The following is a 26,805-nucleotide window of genomic DNA, read 5'->3' on the forward strand; positions in this document are numbered from 1 at the left end:
CAGTTTGACTCTGTGGAGGTTGATCTCAAAGGGGTAACCTGTTTGACTGACAGCAATATTCTTGGATGTTTGCGCCTTGTCATTTCTAAGCTGAACAGATAAGTTGTCTAATTCGGCAGCCAAGGACCTACTGTCTCCACCACGTTCTACATATATTTCCCAGGTGACTCACGAGTGTTTATCCTCCAACACCGAGCTTTATCCTGAATAACTGAGACTTATCCTGAATTAATGTGGAAACCCCATGGAGGTTGAAAGGATGTGCATACGATATTAAAGTATGTGCTCTCTTTACAGATAAGAACAGTGGAAGAAAGTGTCTGCAATTGCCTGTCAATGATGCTGAATTCCAAGGCGCTTAACTTTGCCGCATTGTCATATTATCTCCTCTAGGCCGAGAGAGCTGCCAACAACATCCATCAAGGGTTGTGCTCATTAGCCAGCACTGAATTGTGGGTAATGGCTGAGAGCTGTGGAAAACTTCTGTTGCTGGGATAGATGTGTCATGTTTTTTTCTCCGCTTTCTGAGCAGCACAAGACATGCAGCATGCGTCCATTACTGTAAAATCCTACTCCTCCAGGACAGAAACTGAGCTGGTGCCATGTAAGTAACACACTGAAATTGCTCTCCTCACCACAATCTGAAAGTACTTCAGTATGTGACAGTTCTTCTTCAAATTGATCATCTGCTGTCCTCTATGTACCAAAACAAACACACACACACACACACACACTCTGCTTGGGAAAGGCTCCAGAGTGATAAGCTACCAGCTTCGCAGTTGTAATTAATGGCCTCTACATGCAAATATGTTGATAATCTCCAGGGAAATGCTATCAGAGTAAGGACTTATCACACTGAAAACACAAATAATGGCTTGATCATTCCTTTTCTCAGCATGGGAGACAGGCTCATCAATCACTGCTAAATGGCTGGATGGTGCTTCAGGCTCGCTGCACAGTGGGGACGAAAAAGACAGTTTGATGTGACGCTTTTCATCAGTTTGTTCCCCTCCTCTGCCTTGCTCTGAAGCACAAGCCCACTGATGAGCTATTTGTCTTACTGGAGATATAGTTAAAAATACATCCATCACAGTTTAACCTTTCTTTGTGATCAGGACTTTGGCATGGCACCCAGGGGCCAGGGTGAAGGGACTCAATCCATCCGACTAGCACTTTGCCTGATCTCCGAAGTGAAACAGGATGGTGGTGGTGTTGGGGGAGGGCGTGAAATCTCATTCTAAACACACACAACGGCACGGAATTCTCCGGCGTCTTACTATTGTGCCAAGATGTATGGGTTCTGCCGCAACGCCACGATTCCCCACCCAAAAGAGGGAGCCAAGAGGCACCGTGCAAGTGATTACTCCGTCGAGGGAATGCTTATCGAAACAGAATGCGCCCTACATCCGTAATTGCTTTTCAAGCCAGCGCTGGATAGCCTCAGGCAGTGTTTTGTTTGCTACTGAAGGACTTCATAGCCACGCTGTTGCAATGCAGAGATGAGGATACCATAGGGACCTGGAATAATAAAAAAAAAACTTTGTGCAACCGTTCCGCTCACGCTCTCGAGACCAACGCTCTGAGTCAGAGCACCACATCCGTCTGTCGCATTTACGGGAATAAATGCACAACACACAACAGCCCTCGCTTCCCTTTTTCTTCGTCATTTTAGTAACCAGTCAACAGAACAGGGTTTTCTTCGGATTACTATCATGACCCAAGTGAAGTACAGAAAGCATACTTTGTTTATACTAATCTCGGAAACTGATTTTTTGAAAACACACTAACCTAAAAATAACTACTTCAGCTACAATGCCACAATGGATGTGACAAGCCACAATGGTAATAATAATAATAATAATAATAATAAGCTTTATTTGTATAGCACCTTTCATACACAGAATGCAGCTGAAAGTGCTTTAAATCCAATCAGCAACATATATCAGCAATGGACACAAGCCACAGCTACAGTACAATGGATGTGAGGGCAGTTATCATGCTCATGACAGGCTGCTTTGGGAATGGACTGCATTAGTAAATACAGAAAAGCAGAGCAGCAGTAAAACTAGTGATCTCACAGTGGACATCACCCCAACCCCTCAACCAGCTGCTTGGACAGATGCGTAGGACGGCTGGGGGTCATGGGCGCGTGCTGACCGTGTGGATAATATTCTGTGCTTAGCGCAGAAGCGAATTACTGGCATATTACAAACGAAACAACAGCAGAACAGAGGATGTGATTCAGTATTATTTATGTTTTACATTGTAATCATTATTGTGAGGTAGGACATGTCAGTGTTGTGTGAGGTTGTGCATCTAGACATTTCACACATTTTGAACACATTGTTATAGCACACATTACATTACATTTATTCAGGCTACACCATTCTGAGCATCCTGGTAACCTATAGCAGTGGATCTTAAAGTTTTTGTCTGGCGACCCTCTTCTCTCTAAGGTCCCGACCCCCAGTTTGAGAACCACTGACCTATAGGTTACTGAAACAGTTAAGAGAGAGGGGAAAAAAGTCTGCAACACCAGTATATGCTCCCAAGTTATAGTTTAATTACCGTGATGTTTCGGGCCCACTCAAGCCCTTCATCAGTCTGATGAAGGGCTTGAGTGGGCCCGAAACGTCACGGTAATTAAACTATAACTTGGGAGCATATACCGGTATTGCGGACTTTTTTCCCCTCTCTCTCATCGTAAGTGTTTTGTCCAGCACCCAGGATTAGATCGGGATGTGCGTGCGTTTTTTCCTCTTTATACTGAAACAGTTAACAAATGTATAAAACAGCCTGTCATACACCGCCCAGTTTACAGGTTTAGCCTTTTAAACCCACTGTAGTGCTTTGACCCCCCACAGTACATTCCCTTAATGGCTTTATTACAGTACAGTACATCACATGGATAATGTGTAGCTGTGAAGACGGTTTCTTCTGACTCATCCACCAAAAACATTTCCCCAGGCTCTGTTTTTCCCCCACACTTTGTATGCCATGTTAGTGGTGTAAACAGTCTTTCACGGCTGGTAAATACACAACAAAGTGAACACTTGTAAATATGTTGTATGTGTGGTGTAAGCATTTGGCCCTAACGGATGTAGCCATGAGGGTTCCCATGTAAAAACAGTCACACACGTCTGTTTTGGTGCTGCAATCTTTGACAATGCGGAGCTCAAAGAGAGGTTGCTGCTTTTGCATGGATATTGAATGGCTGTAGATCTTGCCCACACTAGAGACATCAGACAGCTTGAGAATACAGTGAGGATACCCCTGAGAATCGCACCCTCCTTCTCCACTCTCTCCCTCTCTGAGATGTTTCTTCCCCTCCTCCCTCAAACTCTTTCTTTCATTTCTCTCACATAGCTCTCTCTCTCTCTGTTCCTCTGTCATCTCTGGCACCCACACACACGCACGCACATGCAGACACACACACTCACAGACTCTCCCTCATTACTCGATCCGCTGTTCTCTTCCCCACAGCTGAATCTCTCTCTCTCTCTCTCTCTCTGCCCATCAGTCCTCCACTCTCTCTCACTTACTCTCTCTCTCTTTCTTTCTGTCTCTCTCACCTCATCCAGATTGCTCTCTGATGCTCACTCTGTGCTTCAGGATGGGGAGGATTCAAAGGAGCAGCCATCCAGCAAATGAAATGCAGAGGGCGGCAGCATCTCCTCCACCCCAACCCCCCCACCAGCAAAGCCCTAGCAGCCAGGCCCTGGTCCCTCATCTGACTGCTCTCCCACTGGATGGCCTCCTTTACCGTGAGCATAACAAGCTTCAGCTAGCACATCCCATTACAACATGTATGGGCCCAATGGAAGACATGAAACATAGCAAACTTGCTTAATCTCTCTCTCTCACCTGCCTGCCTCTTATGCATATACAGTAGGATAACCCAACGAGGAGAGGGGCGATTGTGCAGCCACTGCACTGGAGCTGTGTGACTTCACCATATGCTCTCTCCCTTCAGATCTGAGGTCTGTAGGTGCAGTGTGGCAGGAGCAGATTCTCTGTCTGTTCCCTGTCCACCATTGTGAAATTTGCTCAATGATACTTCAGCTCAGATTGCTATTTTGATGAAGTGCCAAGGCAAGGGTGGTGCAGGAGGAAACCAATTAGCTCACATATGTGGAAGGAATATTACGGGATTCTATCTAAGCAGTACAGGGGAGGAACGATAAAGTCTTCCTGATTACCATTTCAAACAACCCGCTCATGGTAATCCTCTGTGTTTGGTTCATTGCTGTTTAATATGTAAAGTGTGTATTATGTTATTGGCAAGGCTCCAAAAAGATGGAGATTTCAGTGTAACAAAAATGGAAAATGCTTGTATTCAGGTCAAATGAGCAAGATGAATCTTGAATGGAAAGACAGCCTTCCTCTTGCTCTCTTAGGGAAAATATGTGCCACTGACATTTCTTAAGACACCACATTCAATGAGGATCTGTCTCATAATGGCATTTACCAAAGAAGTAAATGTGTGCGGAAACACATCATAAAATATTACAGAATACGACATATGTCACAGCTTTTAAAAAACTGAAAATTCACACTTATCCCAGTCACAGCCATCAAGAACACAATATTCATTGCTGACCATCCATTTGAAAGCTTAAAGCTTCTTAGAGGTTTATATCGGATGAAACGCACTTTGATGCATTCCCTCAGATTTAAAATGTCCAGTTGCTTTTTTACTGCCCCATACCCTTACTTTGTTGAATAAAGCACAAGTTGCAAGAAAGCTATTTCAAAACAGGGCTTTGAGACGAGGGGTGTTTTGAGTTAATATTTAATCCAGCAAGACATCAATTTTAAATGGTCACAAAAGAGAGGCGTTCAGCCATACTGGGCTGCTTAAGTCTGTCCAGGGCTCAGCTCAAGTCAAGGACTACCCCTCCACATCACCCCAGGACGTCAGTCAGTTGCACCAGTGGCTTCTCTCTACTGAAAGGGCTGCCTGTTGGATGCAGCTTTTAGCCCAACTGGCCAGGAGCTTGTCTTTTTGTGAATATGCAGCTAATTGGCCGGTTTGTTTGTTGACCTATTAAGTGACTTGGAATTACTTGGAGCTACACCAGCTGTTTGTGGACTGGCTTGCAGGACTGTTTGTCTGTCTCCCCAAACACAGAGACACCCTCAGTCCCTCTCTATCACTCTGAAGGTCGCCCCCCGTGGACAGACCCAGGTTCCACATGTTCCAGACCACATGTTCCCTTGTCACTCCAACCACAAAAGATTTCACAGCTGCTCATCACCTTCCACCACCTGGCCTCACCTTCCTGTCACACACACAAGAGGCGAACGACACTTTGTTCTTCATAAGGAATAATTCAAATTGCAATGCAATTACTGTCCTGGTGGGAGATTTGGTGTGGAGGAAGGAGTCTCATTTGCATCTGCAGGCTGTAATTTCTGTGACAGGTGAGTATCAGTTGAGTTTAGTCATGCTGGGTCAAGCTAAATTGTGATTAATGGGTATGTGGGCAAATCTTCCTGGGGTCTATGAGAAGAGAGCTAGAGTCTAATTCTTCAAAAACATGCTCACAACAGCATCCAATGCACGGCGTCTAATATAAATTGATACAGTGGCGGCGGAAAAGCCTCTAGCCTTGAACTCCGCTGCTGGTAAATTTTTAATTATCGGGGCTCTGAGCATACAGTAACTCATCAGCTCGTCTAAGCTTTCTCACACAGTAGTTGTAGGCTACACCAGCATTAAATGAAATCATGAGTAAGAGCTTATCACATTGAAGCCACTCTTCCATGTACTCTTGTGCTACATAGAGCTTTTCTGTGATTATTTATTTCAAGTGTCTTGATTATCTCTTGATCTGTTAATCTTAAAGAGCACAATGTCTATGACCAGAGGTCAGTTACTGCTTACATTCATCCTGGGCACACAAATAAACAGTGGTTTTCAGTGTTCCAATTTATGCATTGCTAAAGTAGAAATATAATACTGTATTAAATATGGGAACATCATTACGTGACACTGATATTATCACCTCAAAGTAGAATGGTAATGGTTAGATAAAATAATCATTAAACATCTATGGTCTTTCCACACATTTAAAACAACTTTGATATTGGTGACAGCAGGAAATGATTGGGAAGCATCCATTTCACAAAGATTAATTGCACCTGAGAAATGCTTTTTACACAGACCTTGTTCTGATTTTTTGTCACAGAAATGTTGCTGCTAGGCGCCTACAAGCTATTTAAAGACACTGGCAATACATCACGACACACACACACAAACACACACACACACACTAATTGGGTCTTTATTCTTCAGTCGCAGTTGTCTGTATCGTTGTATCAAATGTATAGGCTCTACTTTAGAAACGCACATCACATCCGAAGCCGAAGCAAAAGGGTTTTATGGGCGCTTTCCCTGCTCACCTTGTGGTCAATGATGCTGTTGTATCCTTGCAAGACTGAGGGGGGAGATTTGTGCGCCTTGACAGGTGTAGGTGTACTGGGGGACAGCTCACTCTTACGACTCGACGCATCGTTCGAGCCCCTTGAAGTGTTGCTGCTGCTGCTGAAGCTGGCGTTGTACACGAAGAACAAACTGGTGCACATGGTTATTGCTAAAAACACTGCTACCCCATGACGCTAAGAGAAGAAAAAGAAACCCACACGAGATCCGTGTTAAATTCCTCTCACATGTGTACAATACATGGTATGATCAAAAACTAAACACATCTAAATCTCTTTTAGCTTTCAGTTATCATTTCATTAACACTGTCAACCACAGAAACAGAAAGCTTGTGTTCTACGTTAGTAGTTGTTATTAACCACTGATAATGTTTTCAAAGACATTTTGTATATAAACATTGGATGATGACAGACATGTTTAAGGTATCTGGTTTGAATGAAGTGCTTCTCAAAAGCTAAAAAACAATAGGCTAAACTTTACAACAATACGCGTTTTCCTTAACACAGGTTAGTTACCGGTTGCTATTCCTCATATTTCAAACAGGTCTATTTCAATTAACTCGAACATTTCAGCTGCCACACTTTTCGTGCCCAACTCACCAACATATTTTAAAATACGATCACATTTAGTCGATTACATTTTTGCAAGCAACAGAGGTAATTAATTTGTTCTCCATCCTAATTTAATTTTTGGGACAAAAGCTATTGTTTCCTCATGTCTAAATATAGGCTGTTCGCTCTACCAAAACTCTCCCCAAGCGAATCTAGATTAAAGATAGGTTCCATTGTTCCAGTCAACATAATCCTCTTTTTATTGTTTTATGAAGTGGAAACACAAAACACATGTCCAATAACAGTTTCTACAAGAACAACCCCGCTGGTACCTGTGCACCCTTAGGAAAATACCATCCCCATACAATAGTTATATTAGAACTATTACCATAGCTGTCTTCATTTTTCGGCGCGCTGTTATTCCACTGATTTGCGCATGTAAATCCACTTTTCCGCACAGTACTATGTGAGATTATGCTTACTTAAAATCTCCATCACATCACATAACATCAGCTGGAGAGCTAAGGCAACGCGCTCTACTCCTATGTCAGATTAGCGTTTGTACGAACACAGCCTAAACCCATTCTTATCGCAGAATTCACAAACCAGGGGCACAGAGCAGATGCCGTCTGCTGTAAGACCTCATGGTCTTAAAGAGCATTGTGTTCCACTGACAAACGGCACACAGTATTTTCGTGTTACTCTGTAAGATAAACAGTTAAGATCCCTACTTAGAAAGGTTCAAGGAAATATTTATTTTATGTGAATGGGTGTTCATGGGGATGTGCCATTTTACAAAAAAATATTAATGGCTGCTTTGCGTGGTTTCAGAGCAACCACACACCATCCATTTTCAAATCCCACATAATGTAAGAAACACTCTTCCCCCAAACACAAACTCATCAAACTACTTCGCCAATTTATATCGCTTTAGGTATCACTGATTATGTACTATCTTTATTTCATGTCTGGTAATTCATTGTCAAATTTCAGCAAAGCAAAAGCATGCTCAGATTTCTATTTTCACACAGACCTTCATAATCTTTTTTCAAGCCTGCACACAAAAGTCTCAAATGTGAATGTGAAAATGGACACATCTGCATGCAGTCATTTCAGCCAGACCTCCTGATGATCCAATAAATGATGTCCCATTGCTTCTGTGTTCCTGCTTATATACATAGCATTTTGTTTACATTGCTACAATAGAAAAGTCACATGCCTGTGGCAGAGATGGGGAAACTTAAGTCTGTGTCGTGTCTGTGGTCATTCTTATTGGTCATCCGTATTTCTGACAAGTACCTCACAGTTATTGTTCAAACATAATTGAAAATATACAATAACCTTATACCTTTGTGGCTCATTTATCAAATGCCTACAATTAGATGCAGCAAGAACAGAGATTTTAGAAGCTTCCACCATTCCACTTATGAAAGTTACATGAGAATCTGTCGTCAGTGACCTTGACCTACAAAAATACAATGGAAAAATCCCACAGCACCGGAGTGACTAATTTTGATATTGAGAACTGAAGAGCAGAATGAAGGTCATAGACAAACTGTTCTCTGGCTGCAGTTGCTGAGGATATTCTCTCCATCTCTCTCTCTCTCTCTCTCCCTCCTGTCTCTGTTTTTGAAAAGTTATTTGTAAATGTCTCAGTGGCAAAGAGGTAAACAACCAGGTAACAAGCTGCACAGGCAGACAGCACCTCTGTCTAATTATGGGTGGTTCTGCTGTGGCCCGCAGACACCAAGACTCAGAGGGTCAGACTTACCTCCGGTCTCCTCGACAGACGCTCCACTCACTGATGGGATGTGTGAGGAAAACAAGAGGAGTCACTGGCAGGAGACTTTCCAAAGGCAGTTGTTTAGGCAACGGGAAGTTACTGGAGGCCTTTTAAAACAAACAGCCTGCCATAAGAGAGCAACATTAGTAGGGCTTTGATACATCAAAGGCAGACTGATGACCTGAATAAGATTAATGTTTGATGATTAGGAATAATGTTCTGCCTACCTAAGTTCCTCTTCATGACACTGTGCAGTGAGTTTTGTGAACCACTAAGCCTACTCAGGCAGAGAGGACTGTATGTGCTACAGTATAAGATTCAGCAGACAGTGTGTTTATGGGTAAGTCCTAAGATTCAGACTTCAGACTAAGATTCAGACTAACTGGCTCCTTGTTGTGTGTATGGCCTACATTGTTATACGTGTTGTGTATGCATTCTTTTATAGATGTCATGAGTCTTAAAGTATGCAGGGTTATCCATGATTAAATGACCTATAGATCAGCAGATGAACGTAGTGGAATGATGTGTTGATATCGTGTCTTCAGGTGGCTTAGAGATAAATAAAAAAACAGTATAACGCAGTCAATTATACTACCAAAATGCATTAAATAGTATTTGAACAAGCCTGTTACCACTGTCATTGCATGGCCTTTTGGTCATTTAATGGCTAGTTTTCAACCAAAACTCGTTGCTGCGGGTACAAGAGATGATTAAGGAAAAGGGAATGGATGACGCAGAAAATCAGGTAATAACAGTGAATCCTATTCATGGCATTAATAATGAGAATCCACAGTGAGTTTTATCAAGCAATTCTCTGTCAGACATTTTTGTGAAAAGTAATTAACGGTTACCTCATTAAGATTTATGCTAAGAAAAACAAGTGGATTCAGGACAAGGGACCTTTAATAGCACAGCCAATTAGAGTAGAGTCTTTTAAAAGTAATTTGTCCTCCTTCAACAGTCTGATTCATTTTCCACCCATAGAAAAATCTAAAATAAATGAAAAAAAAAAAAACCCTCAAAAAACAAAAACAAATTCCAATTAATTTGGGCATTTAGTCTTTGAAACGGGTACTTCATTACTATCCAATAAATGGAATACCCAATAAGCTACAATGACAGTATACTATAAAATCCAGTATGCACAGCACCTGCATCCAGTGTACTGCCCCATCCCTATGCTACTATGAGTTGGCTGCCAAGGACTTCTTATGTGCCAGGTCATAAACTTCTCCTTCTTCTTTTCTCAATTTTGTCATCTCTCTGATGGCTGTCACGTGTTATTTTTAATCTATCTATAGTATACTAACTTGCCTGTCTTCTGACTTTCTGTACTAGGACTATTGCGTTTAGTGCCAATGGTTTTGACTGTTGCTTCTCTCCATAATGACTACTGCATAAAGGCAATCGTTACAATACCTAATTCCATCCTTTCCTTACATAAGTAAGTACAAGTATATATACTTTTTTGATCCCGTGAGGGAAATTTGGAAACACAAACAGGACACAGTGAACACACAGTGAGGTGAAGCACACACTAATCCCAGCGCAGTGAGCTGCCTGCTACAACGGCGGCGCTCGGGGAGCAGTGAGGTTGGGTTGGGTGCCTTGCTCAAGGGCACTTCAGCCGCGGCCCACTGGTCGGGGCTCGAACCGGCAACCCTCCGGTTACAAGTGCAGAGTGCTAACCAGTGGACAAGTGCAGAGTGCTAACCAGTGGGCCACTGCTGCCCTCATCTCTTTCTTTTCTTCCCTTCCCACTTTAGATTGTCCACTGTGGGGTGTTGCTCCAGCTTCTCCACTGTTCCATTCAAGTTCCTCACCTCTGCTGCCCAGCTCCATCTCCAGCGGTCAATGTTATACTACACACTATGTAACACGAACAGACACAGATCCCTTTAGAAAGGTCATATGCTTTCTGCTGCCTACTCCCACCTAACAATTGCATCCAAAGTAGCCTACACACTGCCTGCAGTGCATCATACACACACATTTGGATTGCCACCCTGACCTCCCATTTCAATTAGGTTAAAGGTAAAGGTTAATATAAAGTTTAATACAATAACAGTCATTCACTCTTTCTATTAACAGGAATCCCATGAGCACATTAACATCACTAATATGTTGTAAGACCATATTTGTCTGCTGTCATTACCATCCTGCCTTACTATCTCCCTTTCTACACCCTGCAAACTATATGCCAAGGGTACTATACACATCCCTTATGTATGTCAATAGATGTATGATTGCTTAATCTACAGTATGTATTAGTTCTCTTCCTGCCTATGCTTTTCTCACGCCCCTCCCCCTTCTGTCCCTCATCTTGGCAAGCCTCAAGCAGATGGATCCCCCTCTGAGCGTGGTTCAAGCTTTCTTCCTGTTAAAAGGGAGTTGTTCCTGGTCTCTGTTGTCTGCTGGTTCCAGAATAGATCTTGGGCTCTCTTCAGCACTCTTGACATATTTCTGTTGTCAATGGTGCTACATAAATCAATACCAATTGAATTGAAGTGAAATTAAAAAGGAGACCCTGTGGGCTGCAGCGTCCATACGTCCGGGTCTAGGTGCCCACGGGGACCCGCGGGGTTCTAAATCCAACTCAAGATCATTTCCTGATCCCGCCCCACTTCTCTCCGTCTCGTCTCCTGGCATCGGAACTCAGGCAAAAGACTAAAAAAAATATACTTGAAAAAGAAATTCCATGAAATATGCGAAATGGTCTAGCTTTACATTTTATCCATGGGCAATGTGACATCCATGGCATAAGCTATCTTTCTGGCCTACCATGTCCTTTAAAAGCATAGCAATTGCAATGTAATGGTAGGCTAGAGTTTTGATAGCTGATCCTCAAACGATCCTCTCATGTCAACCCATCGTAGACACAGGCCGCCTTGTGATGACAGTGCAGTGATTCTACTGAGAGCAGATCTGGGGGGAAATGCACTGTATGTTTTCCCATCATGGCCATGGCTGCTCTCACACGCCCAGAGCATCGGCTTTAATTAAATTGCTCCCTCAGGCATGTTGCAGTCAGGAATCTAGTTTCAGGGGTGAGTACACCATGGAGACCGCTAGAGAGCCAGACCATATTTGACTGCTTGACTGGGCTATGTATACGGTGCTCAGCTGTCTTCTTTCACTTCTGCTGGGATTCTGAAACAGCCTTTGAGTCTGATATTTTTGTAAATGATTATGATGTTTATTACAATTAAAAGAAAAAAAGAATTAGGAATTGTGATTGTCAGTGCCAGTAAAGGGTAAGCTCATAGCTATAGACCTCCTACTTTTTGCCTAATACGTAATTAAACGTTCCCTCCGACAGCTCTGCACATTTTGTTATCATTTGTCCGCTTGAGAATTTTGTGGCCATATCATCTGTAATTGTGTGGTCCTGTAAATATTTTAGATCAATTCAGCTATTTGGTTTTCATGGCTCTCTGTTCAGTCTTTGGCATGAAAAACAAACACAGTGGCCCAGACCAAGCCACAAACAATTCCAGCCAATCACCACAATATGCCTCTGGAGCAAGAATGGGATGGGTATAAATTGATGGGCTTAGTTTTGAGCTTATATATCAACAACCTTTCATGAAAATGAATTGCAGACTGAATCTTTGCACTCACAGGATTCTCAGTCCAACTCACCCTGGACAACAAGTTCAAAGCCTTTTTAACAAGCAGCATAGTCAATTTAGGATGTATTACAACTTCCACATCTCAACTTGCACGTCACAAATTATTCATTAGAGAATCCTTAGGGAAAATCCCATTTCCCAGGATTGGAATCAAATCGGCCTAAATATTTAGTGTGAAGATAAATATTTCATCTTATATACTGCCTTGGTGTCCCGTTCACTGTGCGGTCTTCAGTGCATCTGATGGGTGAGCTCCTCCCAACATGGCAGATCCATCCTGCTGTGGTACACGCCACCCAAGCAGGTGTCTGACAGTGTGAAATAAGTGTCTCCTCCTGTCAGAGCTCGGCTCCCCCACAGCCCTCTGTGCAGACAGCCAGGGTGTTGTGTAACTCCACAACGCCGTTTACCCCCCATGCTCAGGACAAGGACAGCAACTCCTTGCCAGGCCCTTGCAGATAGAAGAATGACAGTGTGTACGCAGCACAGAAGTGGCTTCATAAGTCAGTGAATTACAGCTCTATATTCAGACTGATTCAGGGCAACCTTCCATCCCAACAAAGAGATATAAATAGTCTTTATCAATTTATGGACTGGCTTATTCGTAAAATTTGATTTGTAAAGGAGGGTTAAACCTCCTTTGAAAGGGCTGATGGCAAGTGCATCTCAGTGTGCATTTGAAGCACAGTCTTTGGCTGGCCGCCGTCCAGCTCTCTGATGGTCCGGTTAAAAGTACATCAAGAACGTTTTGGTCTCTTACCTCTGAAAGGGAAATTGACCGAGCAAAGGAGGCCGTTTCAAGATAAGGACATTCAACAGCGCTCATTTGATACCGCTAAAATCAAAGAGGGAAGCTGATAAACCAAAATCAAACAGATATTGATTAGAGTCACCAGCTCTTTCTGAAGAAATCATTTAAAGTAGCTGGACATTGTTTCTGTTTGGGGAAAGCATTTGGGATAACAAAATTTGCACTCTGTCAACAGTGTGGGAGTGCTTGATTGTTTGACTCTGAGTAATTAAATTTATGTAAATGTAATTACAGCCTCTGTCAGTCAATTTGACCACCTTTGCTGATGATTCCAGATAATTTATGGAGTCTTCTTCGACCCTTGTAAATTCTAAATCTCGTTTTCCTCTTATTGACCTTCTGTCAAACACTCTGAAGGCTTTACCACAGGACTACCATTTTTCATATGAGACTCAACAGTTAAGCTATAAAAATGCAGGTATAGGGATTTTAAACATGCATTTATGTGTCACATTTAGGATGCTAATACAGGGCAGCTCATGCAAATATTTGATTTCGGTAGGCGTTGTGTTGTGTGACTTATTTTTTAATTTTTTAAGTATATTTTTTTGGGCTTTTTTTGCCTGGACAGTGAAGAATGACAGGAAGTAAGTGGGAAAGAAAGATGGGGTGGGAATCGGGAAATGACCGCAGGTCGGATTTGAACCTTGGTCCCCGTGGACACTCGGACCCATACATGGTACAGACGCTGTAGCCTGCTGCGCCACATCACTCCCCGAAACTGACTTATAAGTACCAAGAGTGAGCTGTGATCTAACTCACACCCTCTCAGTAAGAAGCTGCACACTGAGACAATATTAACTTCCCAGCATTACTGATTGCTCATTAGTGCAGTTTTGTATGCCTTATGAGGGTGTGGATTATAGCCACTGTCTTTGCCATTCTATTTGACATTATCCACATACAGTAGGCAGTTTTATTCAGGCCATTATTACAAAGGGCCAGCAGTGTCTACACAGCCTCCTGACCCCGTAAAATTACACACGTCCAGTAATTACCTTTGGCTAGACGATGTGCACCCTCGGAGACATTCAAAGGATGAAAGAAAAGGAGGACTCTGGTTCCCTGCAAAATGAAACCCTTTTACCAACAATCGGTCTTCTCCTTTTGACACTCACATACAGTAAAATGTCTCTAGTTTTAAATGTGACTCTTTTGTGATGATAGCAGCAAAAAGATGAGCTTTAGATCTTACAATAAGTGTGTATGTCCAAAATGTTTGTTTTATATTTGAAACATATCCCGTCAGCCAACTGGTTACTATGGCCTTGTGTTACCCAGGATCATGCAAATATGTTTGGATCCTCCCTTATGGTACAGTCCAAACCTGATTAATGACATTAAAATCTTGGTACCACTTTACGGTAAGGGTACATGAATTATCATGAATTCATGCATGAATTAATTCATGATTTATGCATTACTTCATATCTTATGAATCATCAGGAACTTTATTTCTGCATTGTTGCACTGTTGACTTACTCATTTGCACTACCACCATGACACTCATTCACACAGAGCACCTTAGAGCACCTTACCATACCTTACTATGCACAGAGAATCACAGGCTCAGTCCCTGCCTCAGTCATTGCAAGCGCCTCTGATTTATTAATCACCACTATGTGGATACTGTTTTTAGAATTGATTCAGATTAAGTGTTAGTATAATTTGTAATTTTGTTATTTGTATTTTAGTATATTTTTATTTATTGTATTAAGTGTTAGTATAATTTGTATTTTAGTATATTTAGCATATTCTTTATCTTCTACTGTCCTTACTGCTTAGTTGTGTTTTTATATTATATACTTTAATTACTCTTTCTGCTGTTAAAGAATGTGTTTGTGTTGTATGTATGCTGCTGAGACCTTGAATTTCCCCTGGGGATCAATAAAGTATCTATCTATCTATCTATCTAGGAACTGACGTGAGTTCCTAGTCTCTCATTCATGACCTCATGCATGAACAACACATCAACTAAAGCATTACGTACAATGGGTACATCATTATGATTTATGATTTCTTAAGCATGATCATCATTACATGAATTTAAGGTTAATTGCTATGAGTTCATCATGTCTGTGCCCCCTCAACTAAAGTGGTGAATAGTGACATGTGTTTAAAGAACGGCAAAGTTGTGTTCAAATCAGAATTTGAGCAGTGATGACCACATTTTTGGCAGAAATAGAAATAATCATGATCATGCTTAATAAATCATAATTCATAATGATGTGCCCACCGTACCTAATGCTTTAGGTGATGTGCTGTTCATGTATGACAAACTATTAACTCATGTCAATTCCTGATAATTCATGAGATATTAAGGAATGAAGTAATACAGAAATCATGAATTCATTCATGCATGAATTTATGATAATTCATGTACCCTTACCGTAAAGTGTTACCGTGTCTGGTAGAAATGGTCGATGCAACACACAAATTATAACCTTGAGTTTGCTTGAGCATAAATACACAATTCTGCTGTTTGATTATGTATGGCTTTGCAGAATGATGAAATGTGAGATGCACCTGTCTTGTTTGTGTGCATACTGAGTAAGCGATGCACTACTAGGAGCACTGACACTATTACAGAAAGAGATGTCAGATGGAGTACTGGCAGAAAAAAACAATTTATTATCATTTATTCATTGTGAACATTAGGCTGACAGAGAGTACAAAAATGCAAGTGGTATAATTACTGAGGGCACAAAACACACAAAAGTGTAACAGACAAAAAAAAAGTAAAATGACAGACAAAAACACATCAGCTTCAGCAGAAGCAGCAGACAACTTTCTGACAATACATACTGAACACAATACAATAACCTCAATGACATCAAATGATGCAAACATAACACAGATTCTTTCAAAAGATATGTCTGAGATAGGGAAAAAGAAACATGGCAAAACATTGGCAACATATTTTAACACTTCGTTGTGCTTCAGAGTCGCGTGGGTCCACAAGGAGAACAGATGCTCCGCAACTTTGTCCTCTGACAATTTTGGACACATCCTCTCTTTCTTACTGGCCCAGACATGCACTGCTCTGTTTATCTGTTTATGTTTACTACAGCTCAGTCCAAAGGCCTAGGTGGTACTTAAGTACATATGGTAGAGCCATCTGTTCTGTTTAGGGCAGAGGGACACTAGAACCTTCTAGCTAAAATGTGTCGCTCATAATGAAGGGAGCCAACAAAATAAAACCACATGCGTCCACACCGACTCAAACAGTCAGTTCTACGCAGTGGCGGAAACACAAGAGAGTGGCAAATCGACATTCTGTAAGACTTAAAATTATGGACGACGCTTCACAGGAAAAAAAACATAGTTGAAATCCAGAGAATGAAAGACTGAAGGGTTATGTTTGTTTGAAAGGGAAGATATGTCCAAGGTAAGGCGAACTGAACATTTAACAAAGCCCATTTCCCTTGGCTGTCCAATGGTTCATTTGCACTTAAATGAGAAGTGAGTGGAAAATCGCCACAAAGCCATCGATCACATAGAGTCTCTCTCAAATACAACCTGGACAAAAAAAATGGATGGAACCATGAACTCAAATAAAAAAAGAAAATACAATAGAGGCTTCATTATCAAACATTGGACACATGCAATCGAGAACATACAGAAAATCTATTCAATTTAGTGCAGCTTTCTTTATTCCTCAGCCTTCAGTATGCCTTTGTTTCTGGGCCTTTTTCTTCGGATGCGCTTCATTAGAGCCTTAATTTAACATTGAACATTCCCCATTTGTCTGCACTAAGCTAATTGCAATGCAGGCCTTTCAACCTCCTACACCATACAGGCATTTATTTAGAGCAGGGGATTGTCCTAAACAGAATAGCTGATGTGGAGGTGGAGGTGAGTGTGTCTGTGGCGAGACACTCTGCCTGGAGGTAAACACTGTGAGTCTGATTGCAGAGGAAAGGGGTAATGCTGGGTGAGGATGAAGCAGATGTTCAAATATTTCTGTGAGGTTCTACAAAAGAGTGCACCAATCACACACAGCCTTAAATGATGCCCAACACACTGAAATAACGTGTGTCACAAATAAACCAAAAGACAAAATTGCTTAAGATCTGCGGAATTGGGATGATAAAAGGTACACAGTGTTTTTCAGTGTGCTCATGCTAGTTTTCCCCCCTTATTTTAGGCATGTTTTTAAAGTTGGAAAAGCAAATAAGGACAACAATGACCACACACTTCACCTTTTAAAGAATCAAAACAAAGATGACTGGTTTTACAACAGTAAGGCAAACATGAAATCGCTATCACCATTTCAGTCTACAGTAAACAAAGTCTTCTACACATTGACCATCTGTGTGATGGGAGCAGTATACTTTTATCCTCAGGGATATTGATGAAATAATTAAATGCACAACTCGTGAAAATGTCAGTTTCATAGTAGACATAAAAATGAAAGAAATCATCACCAATATCATATTTAGGACACCCAGGGGATAAGAATGCGAAGACCTAAAAGTCCATTAAAAATACAGTTCACATCTTAGTACAGCTTGCTTATCAAACTCAATCAAATAATTTACTGAGAAATTCAGTAATCCTGTTGCTTACATTAAAGCCAAAGGTAAAAGGTCTATAAGAGACTTCAGATCTTTTCGTACTGACATGAACACAATGTGCCATTCTCCCCATTGAACAGGCATGGGAAATAATGATATATATACTGGGAATAGTATAACCTTGAAAGAATTACATATTGTTTTATTCTTGTGAATGCCAGAATAGTTAAGAAGTGGTTGTTAACTGAAGACTGATTAATAAATATTCTAGCACAAACAAATAAAGAGAAAAAGGACACTTATGAATGAAATAAAAGTGCTCGAGTCTAAGCCTTGCACCCTTCGAAGAGGAATAAAATGCACTTGAGTCTGGTAAGGAAAAAAATCATAGAATTAGAAGTCAGTCATCCATGTCTGGGCATGGTAAGAGAACTGCATTTCTATCAAGCAAAAAAAGGACAGAAACAAAGAAAGAGGGAAGAGACATGCGAAGACAGAAATGTTAAATTCATAGCCTATTTCTCTTCTCTTGGCTGGTGGCCCAACCAACAATGCTACAAATATGTGTGTGTGTGATAAAAGGCATACCACTGACAGTATCTGTGAGGAAAAGTGTAGGTTAGTAGTGGCAGGCCATTTTGACATGTCGCTCAGGAGCTGTCCTGATGGAAGCTTCCAGAGCCGCCGGGTGACCACGTCCCAGTTGAGGGTGGACACAGCGGTGGGATCGACCCAGTGCAGAACGAAGCAGTGCCTCCATGCTTTTTTCCCCTTTAGCGTCTCCATCCATGCACTTAGCCATCTGATTTCTCTCATTAGCTACACCGCCTGGCTGAAGAACTGTGCCAATTAGCAGAGACAGATGGTTTTTTCGCACAGAATTCCTGCAGTGTGTGCGCTTTCTGAACCTGTGATCTGCCGTCTCCACAAAAGAACATCCTGGAACAACGCAGGGTCGATGCCGCTGCTTCACAGCAGGTTCCCCAAGCGCAAGCCCCTAAACCCGCTCGCTCCCATGGCCGCAACACGTCATCGAGCAAACCAGGGGGCGCCGTTGCACTCAGCCTCCCCTTTGACGCGGCCACTCTCCTTGCTGTCTTCATGAAATGGCTGCCTTCGCGGCCCAGGGGCCCTGGCTCAGTTTGGGCTGGGATGGCTGGGATGGGGGGGGGGGCGGGGGGCTGCTGCACACCTGCTCACAGCGCAGAGAAGTGGAGGGGTGGTGGAGCAGGCGGTAGCCGTGGTGGTGGTGTGGTGGGGTATTCATTTTATTGCAATCAGAGAGAACCAAGTGAGCTGCCAAACAATGTCACAATCACAGACTGGTCAAAAACCTATTTACACAGTCCACACAACAAGACTTCTGTCTGTATATATATATATATATATATATATATATATATATATATATATATATATATATATATATATATATATAAATATGAGAGAGAGAGAGAGAGAGAGAGAGAGAGAGAGGGATCAGAGAGAGGGATGGAGCGTGCCTTGCACTAACAGATAAGAAAATGGTTCACGGAGCAAAACATGTCTGTTGTCACAAATTCGTTTTTTTTTTTTAGATCCCCCGTAAAAGGTGTACTGTTCATTGTTACCGGGTCAGGAGCTTTGGACAGGCTGAATAACAATAATGTTTTTTTGGGGGAATATTTTGAAGAGTTTGTCCTCGATTATAAATAGCTGGAAATGACTGTTCATGTACATCCAGTTGGTTAATGGCTCCATATAAATAAATAAAATTGGAACTGAATAAGGTATGGGTTGAAAAAAGCCCACCAAAGCTGCCCTTTAGCGTTCTTCTCCTGTATCCAGACTTCTAATGAACCTCTCTTTTTCTTCTTCTGTGAATGCAGAGCATATGCATCAGACAGCTGCTGGACGAGAGAGAGGAGAGAGAGAAGAGAGGAGAGAGGAGGGTAGAGGAGAGGAGAGAGAGGAGGAGAGAGAGAGGAGAGGAGTGGGGAGAAGAGGAGAGGAGAAAATGAGATGCGGAGCGTGTGCAGATGAGTCGGGCCGCCCAGCAGGGAAGCCCCGGCTGCTCTGCATCATCTGCTGGCTGTACCACGCCTCTGCTCCGAGATCTGCAGAAATGATTAATCATGGCGTGTGTCTGCGAGGACCTTCTGGACCGCTCCTTTGAGCATCACCCTTGGGTCCAGACTGCAGCCGTGGGTGGGGCTGGTGGTAGCAGGGAGTAAGCCTGATGTGTCCCACCCTGCCCCAGGTATTTGCTGATTGGTTTAAGCATGTGTCAAGGGGAGATGTGACAACCCAGCAAAAACTGAGAATGCAATGCAATAAGGAGAAGCAATAGTTTTTAAATTCCTGGATAATTTATGTGCAGATTAAAGCAGATTAAATACATTTAAAGGCACAAATGGCCCAAAATGAAAAGGGATTTCCAGTCTTTTGCCAATTGAACATTTAGTTAATTTGTCTTTTTTTAATTCTCAACCACATAATTAGCCTAATGAGTGAGAATGAAAGTAAGTTCGGAGGGAGCTTGAGCTGGAACTATGGAACTATGAAGCTTAGAACAATCACATGAAACACTAGACTGGTCAGCGCATTTAGTGGACATTTAGCATTATGGGCCTATTCTCACTTAGAAACATACTCCTTGATAGCCAAAAGCCAAGAAAAGCCGAGGACAGAAGAGAGGAAAAACAAGGAAGGAGACTAGAGAGCAAAAGGGAAGGACTGAGGACTTGTGCACACAGACACAAAGGCGTGGCTCAGAGAGATGGCTGATGATAGTCCGGACTGGAGGGGTGGGGAGGTGAACTGCACTGCACGGCACTGGAGCCCACACCACACCACACTGCGGCACACCACGGCATGGCTCAGCTCAGCGTGGCACACCAGGGTCGCGCCAGTGATACTGGTCTTCCGCTCACGCTAATGGATGCTGTGACATGCTGTTTGTACCACTTGACCCCATGCTGTTAATGCTATTAATGTCAAAGAGATGGCACTTGGACGAGAGGGCTCTAATGCATTGTGACATGTTGCTGTGAAGTGTGTGTGATGATTAATGTAGAGGGGGGTGCAGTGGTGGTGGTGGTGGTGGTGGTGGGGGGGGGGGGTCATGGTAGCATCAAGCTAATATTGTTCTGGAACCAAATAAATCAATCGCTATATTTTTAATCATTGTGGGCATTTTGAAGGGACGGAAAGGCAAGTCTTGAAGGTTGCTCACATGGCACTGGATTGCAGATGTGGGTTGTTGAATGATACATTTCAGATTAAGATTTCAAACAGATTCTGTTTGAAATCTTTCCTAAGTCTTCCTAAGTCTTGCTTGCCAAAAGACTGAATGAGTTTTACTGTATCTCTGTGTGTGTGTGTGGCTATCTGTCTGTCTGTGTGTGTGTATGTGTGCGTGTATGATAGTGTGAGTGTGCACACATGCATGTGTGTGTTTGAAGATGTATAGAGCTTTTGGTCAAGGGAAGGATGAAGGATTTCATCCACACACAAAGAATATTAAACTTTTGATCCGTGTGATGCCTTGATCACTGGAGGAAAAAAAGCCTTTGTGAGAAACAGTCTGTTCAGCTAAAAAACACTGACAGCAGCCCAGAATATTTCGTATTTCTACGAATTGGTAGTGCATCACATGGAGATTCAAAAATTCAGCTTTTTCTTGTGAAAAAGAAAGACAGAGTGAGAGAGGGAAATAAAGAAAGAGAGAGAGAGAGAAAAAAAATCTATGATTTATGATTGCACTTCCTCGTCATCTTGTGAATGTCAAGCAGCAGCTCTTTCAGCTCGATGGCCTTTGCTTGAATGACCTTCCCGTGGCTGCTCTGGTGCAGAAATCGACAGCTGGACAGTGTACGAATACAAACATTCACAAGGTTACCACCTCACTTTTGCACACCACATGGTGTCAGCGGGCATTATTTGTTCGACTGAGTGCATCAGTCCAAACAATGGTGCTTGATTGTCTATTTTTGCTTCCAACCGCAAACAGTACAATCGGTTCCTGACCTTGAAAAGGGACTGGATCCTCACGCGCTCTTCACAGCAGAGGGGGCTTGGAGAGTCTCACACACAGGACGTCCTGCACTTACGTGTCAATGTCTCCTTTCTCTAAGGTGCATGCAGACAGGAGAGTGCCGTCCCTCACAGCTCAGAAAGCTCTGTGCCAAGTCACAAGGTGGTGGTGGTTTTGGTGTGTGTGTATGTATGTGTGTGTGTGTGTGTGTGTGTATGTGTGTGTGTGTGTGTGATGGGGGTGTGTCACGAGAGCTGCCACTCTGGGTTGAAGAACTTGATAGTGTGCATCTTGGCCCACTTGGCGAAGACGGCCTTCTCGGTGATGAAGCGGTGACCGCCGTACGGCGCGCTCTCATGAAGCAGGTACTCGGCGCACTCGTCCCGGCTCCCGGCCTCGTAGTAGTGGTACGGAACCTTCCGGTAGCCCTCCATCCTTAACCAGGGGAGAGAGGAGAAGAAAGGGAAGAATGATACTGTTAGGGCAGACGCACGACGGCATGCTGAATAAATCATTTAATTGTTTAATTTAATTGAGACTTTTATCATTTCTACTAAACCAGGACGCATTTGCTTCAAAGTCGGGCTGCTTCTATCTGTCTTTCCTTTCTTTCTTTGAGTTAAGACCATAAAGACCAATCTTCCCTAGTTCAGAATGCTCTTCTGTGGAACGCGGGTGACTTTAAGAGCTGATTTGCTTTTTTTCCTTATTATTCATGGCTGCAGGAGCCGTGTCACTGTTGCCCTGCAACAAATGAATTCAATTTCACTCTCCCCACCACACCTGTTGAATTTCAATTATGAGAAGGCTAGTGGGGTCAATTGCTGCCTTGGCTCGGCACATTATGTTAAGACAGATACCTTCCTGACACATCGCCTTGCATCAAAATTACTTTATTGTTAGTGTGCTTCCCTCTGTATCCTGGCTAAAAGAAAAGCAGCGACCAAACATATCTCAGTGGCGGAAATGAAACAGCGTGCTGTTTCTTCAAAGAGAAGCTTAGGAAATGTGTGCTTGATATACCGAACATAGATTTCAGGGTATAATTCTTCAGCTCTGAATGCATCATACATATTTATATCAGCCTTGAGTGGATAATGTGATTATGCTCAAATATTTTACAACTCATGAAAATTAGCCCCGTGACAAATGGAGGAGGCTGAATTTTGGGTAACTGATATTATTATGCAGAAATAAAAATTCACCCCTCCGCTCCCAACCAAGCCATTGTGTTCACTGTGCTCCTGCTCTGGGATCGGGATCTTGCATGCAGGAATATAGGAGAGAGAAAAAATCCTGAGCTCTGTGGACTGTAAAGAAACTGGACGCCGTGCGAACCACTGGCTGTGGAGCAGTGAGGGGGTCTGCGAGGTGGAGAGCGAGCGAGGGGGAGAGCCACAAGGCAAGAGCCGACCCCATTAAAGCTGAAGGTGAGGCAGAGCTACCATGGCAATTTGATGCATCCAAAGTACTTCCCTGCCCCCTTCCCGGCACACCAGTATATATTTACATTCAGACAACCTCCAGCAAGGCGCGTGCAGGGCTGTAATTATGGTTCATTAACGGGAAGAGGGGGATAGGTCATTCTGACAGCGAAACAGAGCCAAGACACAGGATTAAATTATGCTTCTTGTCTGAGCCCTGGAGAAATCTTTTATCTTTCTGCCGAGGCGAATTTGGCAGAAAGGGTGAACCCCTGACATCACTTTCCCCGTCAACACAAAAAAAACGACGGCATAAATCTGTAAATATGGATTCTCCAGCTAACAAGGGAGTCAAGGTTTTCATCTGTGGTAAATCCATAGTAAATTAATTACATTAAACAAGATGCTGTAATATCCAGAACAGCCTACAGTGCAGGGAAACTTGTGACAGCCGAGGATGATAGACCTGATGGCAGGGTTTACTTTGGGATTTCTGATGTGGGCGGCCTCTGTGCTGTCAGGGTTCACATGGGTGCAAATGAGTGTGCGCATCACCGTGCAAAATATTTCCACTCACAAAAGCCAACATTTGAATGAAGCAATCACAAAAATGGACTTATTTTAAAATGTCATTTTCACAATTGTATAGATGTTTAAAAGTAGGCAGGCTGTGGCCTTGATGGAACATAACAAGGTCTGATCTGTGGTGACAACTCTCTGCTCTGAATGTGGGATTGTCTATATGCAAAAGCAAACTACTTCCTTTAAAGTGATTGAATTCAAAGCAAATTTCTTTCGGATAGCTGCATGTCTTTGGTATGTGTTTTGGTATGTAATGCCTTTGGAGTAAAGCAAAGAAAGTTTGAAAAGAGACCATTTGATTTTTATTTTACAAAGATATTCTAAAATGGTACTCCTAAAAGATGATAAATTATTGGATTATAGTGATGTTTCGCCTTAATTAGCATTACAGATGTATTCGATGTTGTATTCAGTCATTCAGCGTATTTAAATGAAATTTAGAAAATGAGTCACTTTACAGTTTGGTATCATTGCATACACCAAATGATGGTGGACCAGAGAAACTAAAATGAAAGGAAAGAGTTGCCTGAGGAGATCAGAAAAAAAACATAGACAAGCATGTTAAAGGTAAAGGCTTTGAGAACCTCTCCAAGCAGCTTGATGCTCCGGTGGCTACAGTTGCACATTGTATTAACAAGTTTAAGGTGCATGGGACTGTGGCCAACCTTGCTGGATGTGGCTGCAAGTGGAAAATTGACCCAGACTGAGCAGAAGGAACGTGTAAATTGGAACACAAAGAGCCAAATAAAACTTTCAAGGTGAACTCCAAGGTCAAAGCATATCGGTGTATGATCACAGCATCGGTCACACCGTAGGCCATGAAACTAAACTGGAACTTTTTCTGCCCCATGCATTAGCGGTATGTCTGGAGGAGGAAGACAGAAGCAGACAGTGAAAAGAACACTCTGCCTACATTAAAGCATGGTCGCTGCTTAGCTTCCTCTGGCACTGGACAACTGCAGCGTGTGGAGGGCAAGATGGATTCAATCACATGTCAGGAAATCCAAAGAGGAAGCTGAAGCTTGGGCATCACTGGACCTTCCGACGGGATAATGATCCCAAGCATACCTAAGTCCATCAAGGCTTGGTTACGGAAGAAGCCTTGGAAGTTTTTTAGAGTGTCCATCAGTCACATGACTTAAACCCCATAGGAAATCACCTTGGTGGGATTTGAAGAAGGTGGTAACACAGCGCACACACAGCAAAGAATTTTAGTGAAGTGGAGGCCATTGCCAATGAGGAATGGGCTGAGATTCCTCAGGAACGCTGCCAGAAGCTGGTGTCTGGCTTTGCATCACGTTTGCAGCAGGTCATAACAGGAAATGGGTGCTTTGCTAAGCACTAAAAACGCTTGTCATGAAGATGTTGAATAATTCAGAGACTGTAGTAGTCATTAAAAATGGCATTTTGTGTTGATCATGGAGAAAACACTTGTAAATATTAGGTGTGTTGAGCTATTTAAATTACTCTTGTTTGGGAGGATTGAATAATTTTGATTGCAACTTCTGGAGAAAGCCATTGACAGTACAAAGGCCCTGTGAAAACTCTGATACATTTTACATGCTCTACAGCTACATAGCAGTTGCTACAAATAATCTAGCTTTATTAGATCTAATAAATGGATGATGGAGAGTGTCATATAATGTGGGTTACAAATGTTACATGTGTGTAATGTCAAATATTGACAAGATATCATAAAAGGGGGAGATGTCAAAATGTGATATGGTTGGCTTTGTGTTCATAATGTTGATGCATCACCACGTGTGTAGAGTGAAGTCAGTCATGTGTGTGCGAGTGCGGGAATGTACCCAGACAGTTGAAGTCAGTCAAGTACAGTTCCAGTGTGTTGCACATATGTTTTGGTTTGTTTCTCAACTATTAAAAAACAGTTTTTTAAGTTTTTTTGCGTTTACAACAATTACAACATTACAGAAGATGGCGAGGATGAGCATCCTGTGATGAAACTGAAACATGTATACCTGTTTCATGTAAACATGTTCTTTCTTTCTATCTATCTATCTATCTATCTATCTATCTATCTATCTATCTATCTATCTATCTATTGTAGAAATCTGGGGTATTTCTGTATGTATTCTGATGTGTTCATCTGTGCTACTTTTGTGTTACTTTTGTGTGTAGTAGAGACGTGGAGAGGTACATGCCATTGTTTCACTCCTTAGGCGCCTGTGTGGCTGCACATAGGATTTACCATCAACAGGTCAGACTGCCATGTTCATGGCCGTAGTGATAGCATGGGCAGAATGAGATATCACCTTGTTATTCTGTTTTCAGGGCTAGTACTTTTCCTATTATTTTTGAGCTATGGCTGGTACCTTCCACGTTGGCATGATTTACGTTGATATGATTTTAGTATAACAGGCTTTGTCTCAGGTTTGGACTTCGAGACGGATCGAGGAAGCGACTCGGGGAGCATCTTATGCCAAGACGCTCAGCAGCAGCCCGCTTCTACTAACTACCACACCTGTTAGACTCTGTGCAGTTTTACTGTTTGAGACTTAGCCTGTGCTCGGTTAGTGAGTGTTGTACCATCTACAATAAATTCTTTTAATCACCGATCCTGATCCAGCCGTCAAGCTTTATTGACCATCTTCAGTACAGACATCAGAACTAAAACACAACGCAAAACGATCGTGAATCCAACATTTGGTTTCCGTGACCCGAACGCAAGAGGAGGGGGAAGACGAGAACATCCATTCGGCGAGGTCAGACTGAGTCTTCGGGTTCAAACAGACGTCGAGGGCAGATTTTGAAACTTCACATCTGTAAGAAGAGTCTACTTTGGGGCCCCGGGCTGACGTGACCAACCCCAGCTGGAAGCCTACCAAGAGGGAGGACGCTGTGCGCGTGTGCACCCGCCGCAGTGAAGAAACTCTGACCAGGTGAAAGCAAAGAGTTTTTTCTCCTCTGTGCGTGAAAAGAACCAAGAGTAAAGTTAAAAAATAAACATAATTTAGGGAGTAAATTAGAATTTTTTTGATTTAAAGCTGCACATTAATGAGAGTATTGAAGTTTGTGTCATTAAGT

The 26,805-nt window shown here is 42.4% G+C and overlaps 2 protein-coding genes and 2 long non-coding RNA genes across 5 annotated transcripts in view; 2 read left to right on the forward strand and 2 right to left on the reverse strand.

Annotated features, from left to right (window-relative positions):
* Positions 1–7,570, reverse strand: part of st6galnac5a (ST6 (alpha-N-acetyl-neuraminyl-2,3-beta-galactosyl-1,3)-N-acetylgalactosaminide alpha-2,6-sialyltransferase 5a) — a 25,767-nt gene extending 18,197 nt beyond the window's left edge. The window contains exons 1-2 of the mRNA XM_042086689.1: positions 7,385–7,570; positions 6,406–6,621 (exon numbers count right to left, since the gene is read on the reverse strand). Coding sequence (XP_041942623.1) covers positions 6,406–6,621; positions 7,385–7,399 — 231 coding nt within the window. The 5' untranslated portion in view covers positions 7,400–7,570. The remainder of the gene's footprint in view (positions 1–6,405; positions 6,622–7,384) is intronic.
* Positions 1–26,342, forward strand: part of LOC121705632 — a 26,402-nt gene extending 60 nt beyond the window's left edge. Inside the window, exons 2-4 of the long non-coding RNA XR_006030845.1 lie at positions 4,445–4,449; positions 25,205–25,208; positions 25,915–26,342. This is a non-coding gene — a long non-coding RNA (uncharacterized LOC121705632). The remainder of the gene's footprint in view (positions 1–4,444; positions 4,450–25,204; positions 25,209–25,914) is intronic.
* LOC121705639 lies at positions 230–4,427 on the forward strand. The gene is made up of 3 exons (XR_006030848.1): positions 230–604; positions 3,582–3,764; positions 3,890–4,427. It is a non-coding gene; the product is annotated as an uncharacterized LOC121705639 (long non-coding RNA).
* The window catches only part of st6galnac3 (ST6 (alpha-N-acetyl-neuraminyl-2,3-beta-galactosyl-1,3)-N-acetylgalactosaminide alpha-2,6-sialyltransferase 3), a 66,882-nt gene continuing 55,907 nt past the window's right edge, over positions 15,831–26,805 (reverse strand). Inside the window, exon 5 of one of the 2 annotated variants that reach the window (XM_042086708.1) lies at positions 15,831–22,189. In XM_042086708.1, coding sequence (XP_041942642.1) covers positions 22,000–22,189 — 190 coding nt within the window. In that variant the 3' untranslated portion in view covers positions 15,831–21,999. Of the gene's footprint in view, positions 22,196–26,805 lie in introns of both variants that reach the window. The other variant, XM_042086698.1, reaches the window with a different exon arrangement.

This window comes from Alosa sapidissima, chromosome 1 (genome assembly GCF_018492685.1).
Source record: "Alosa sapidissima isolate fAloSap1 chromosome 1, fAloSap1.pri, whole genome shotgun sequence".
Lineage (NCBI taxonomy): Eukaryota > Metazoa > Chordata > Actinopteri > Clupeiformes > Clupeidae > Alosa > Alosa sapidissima.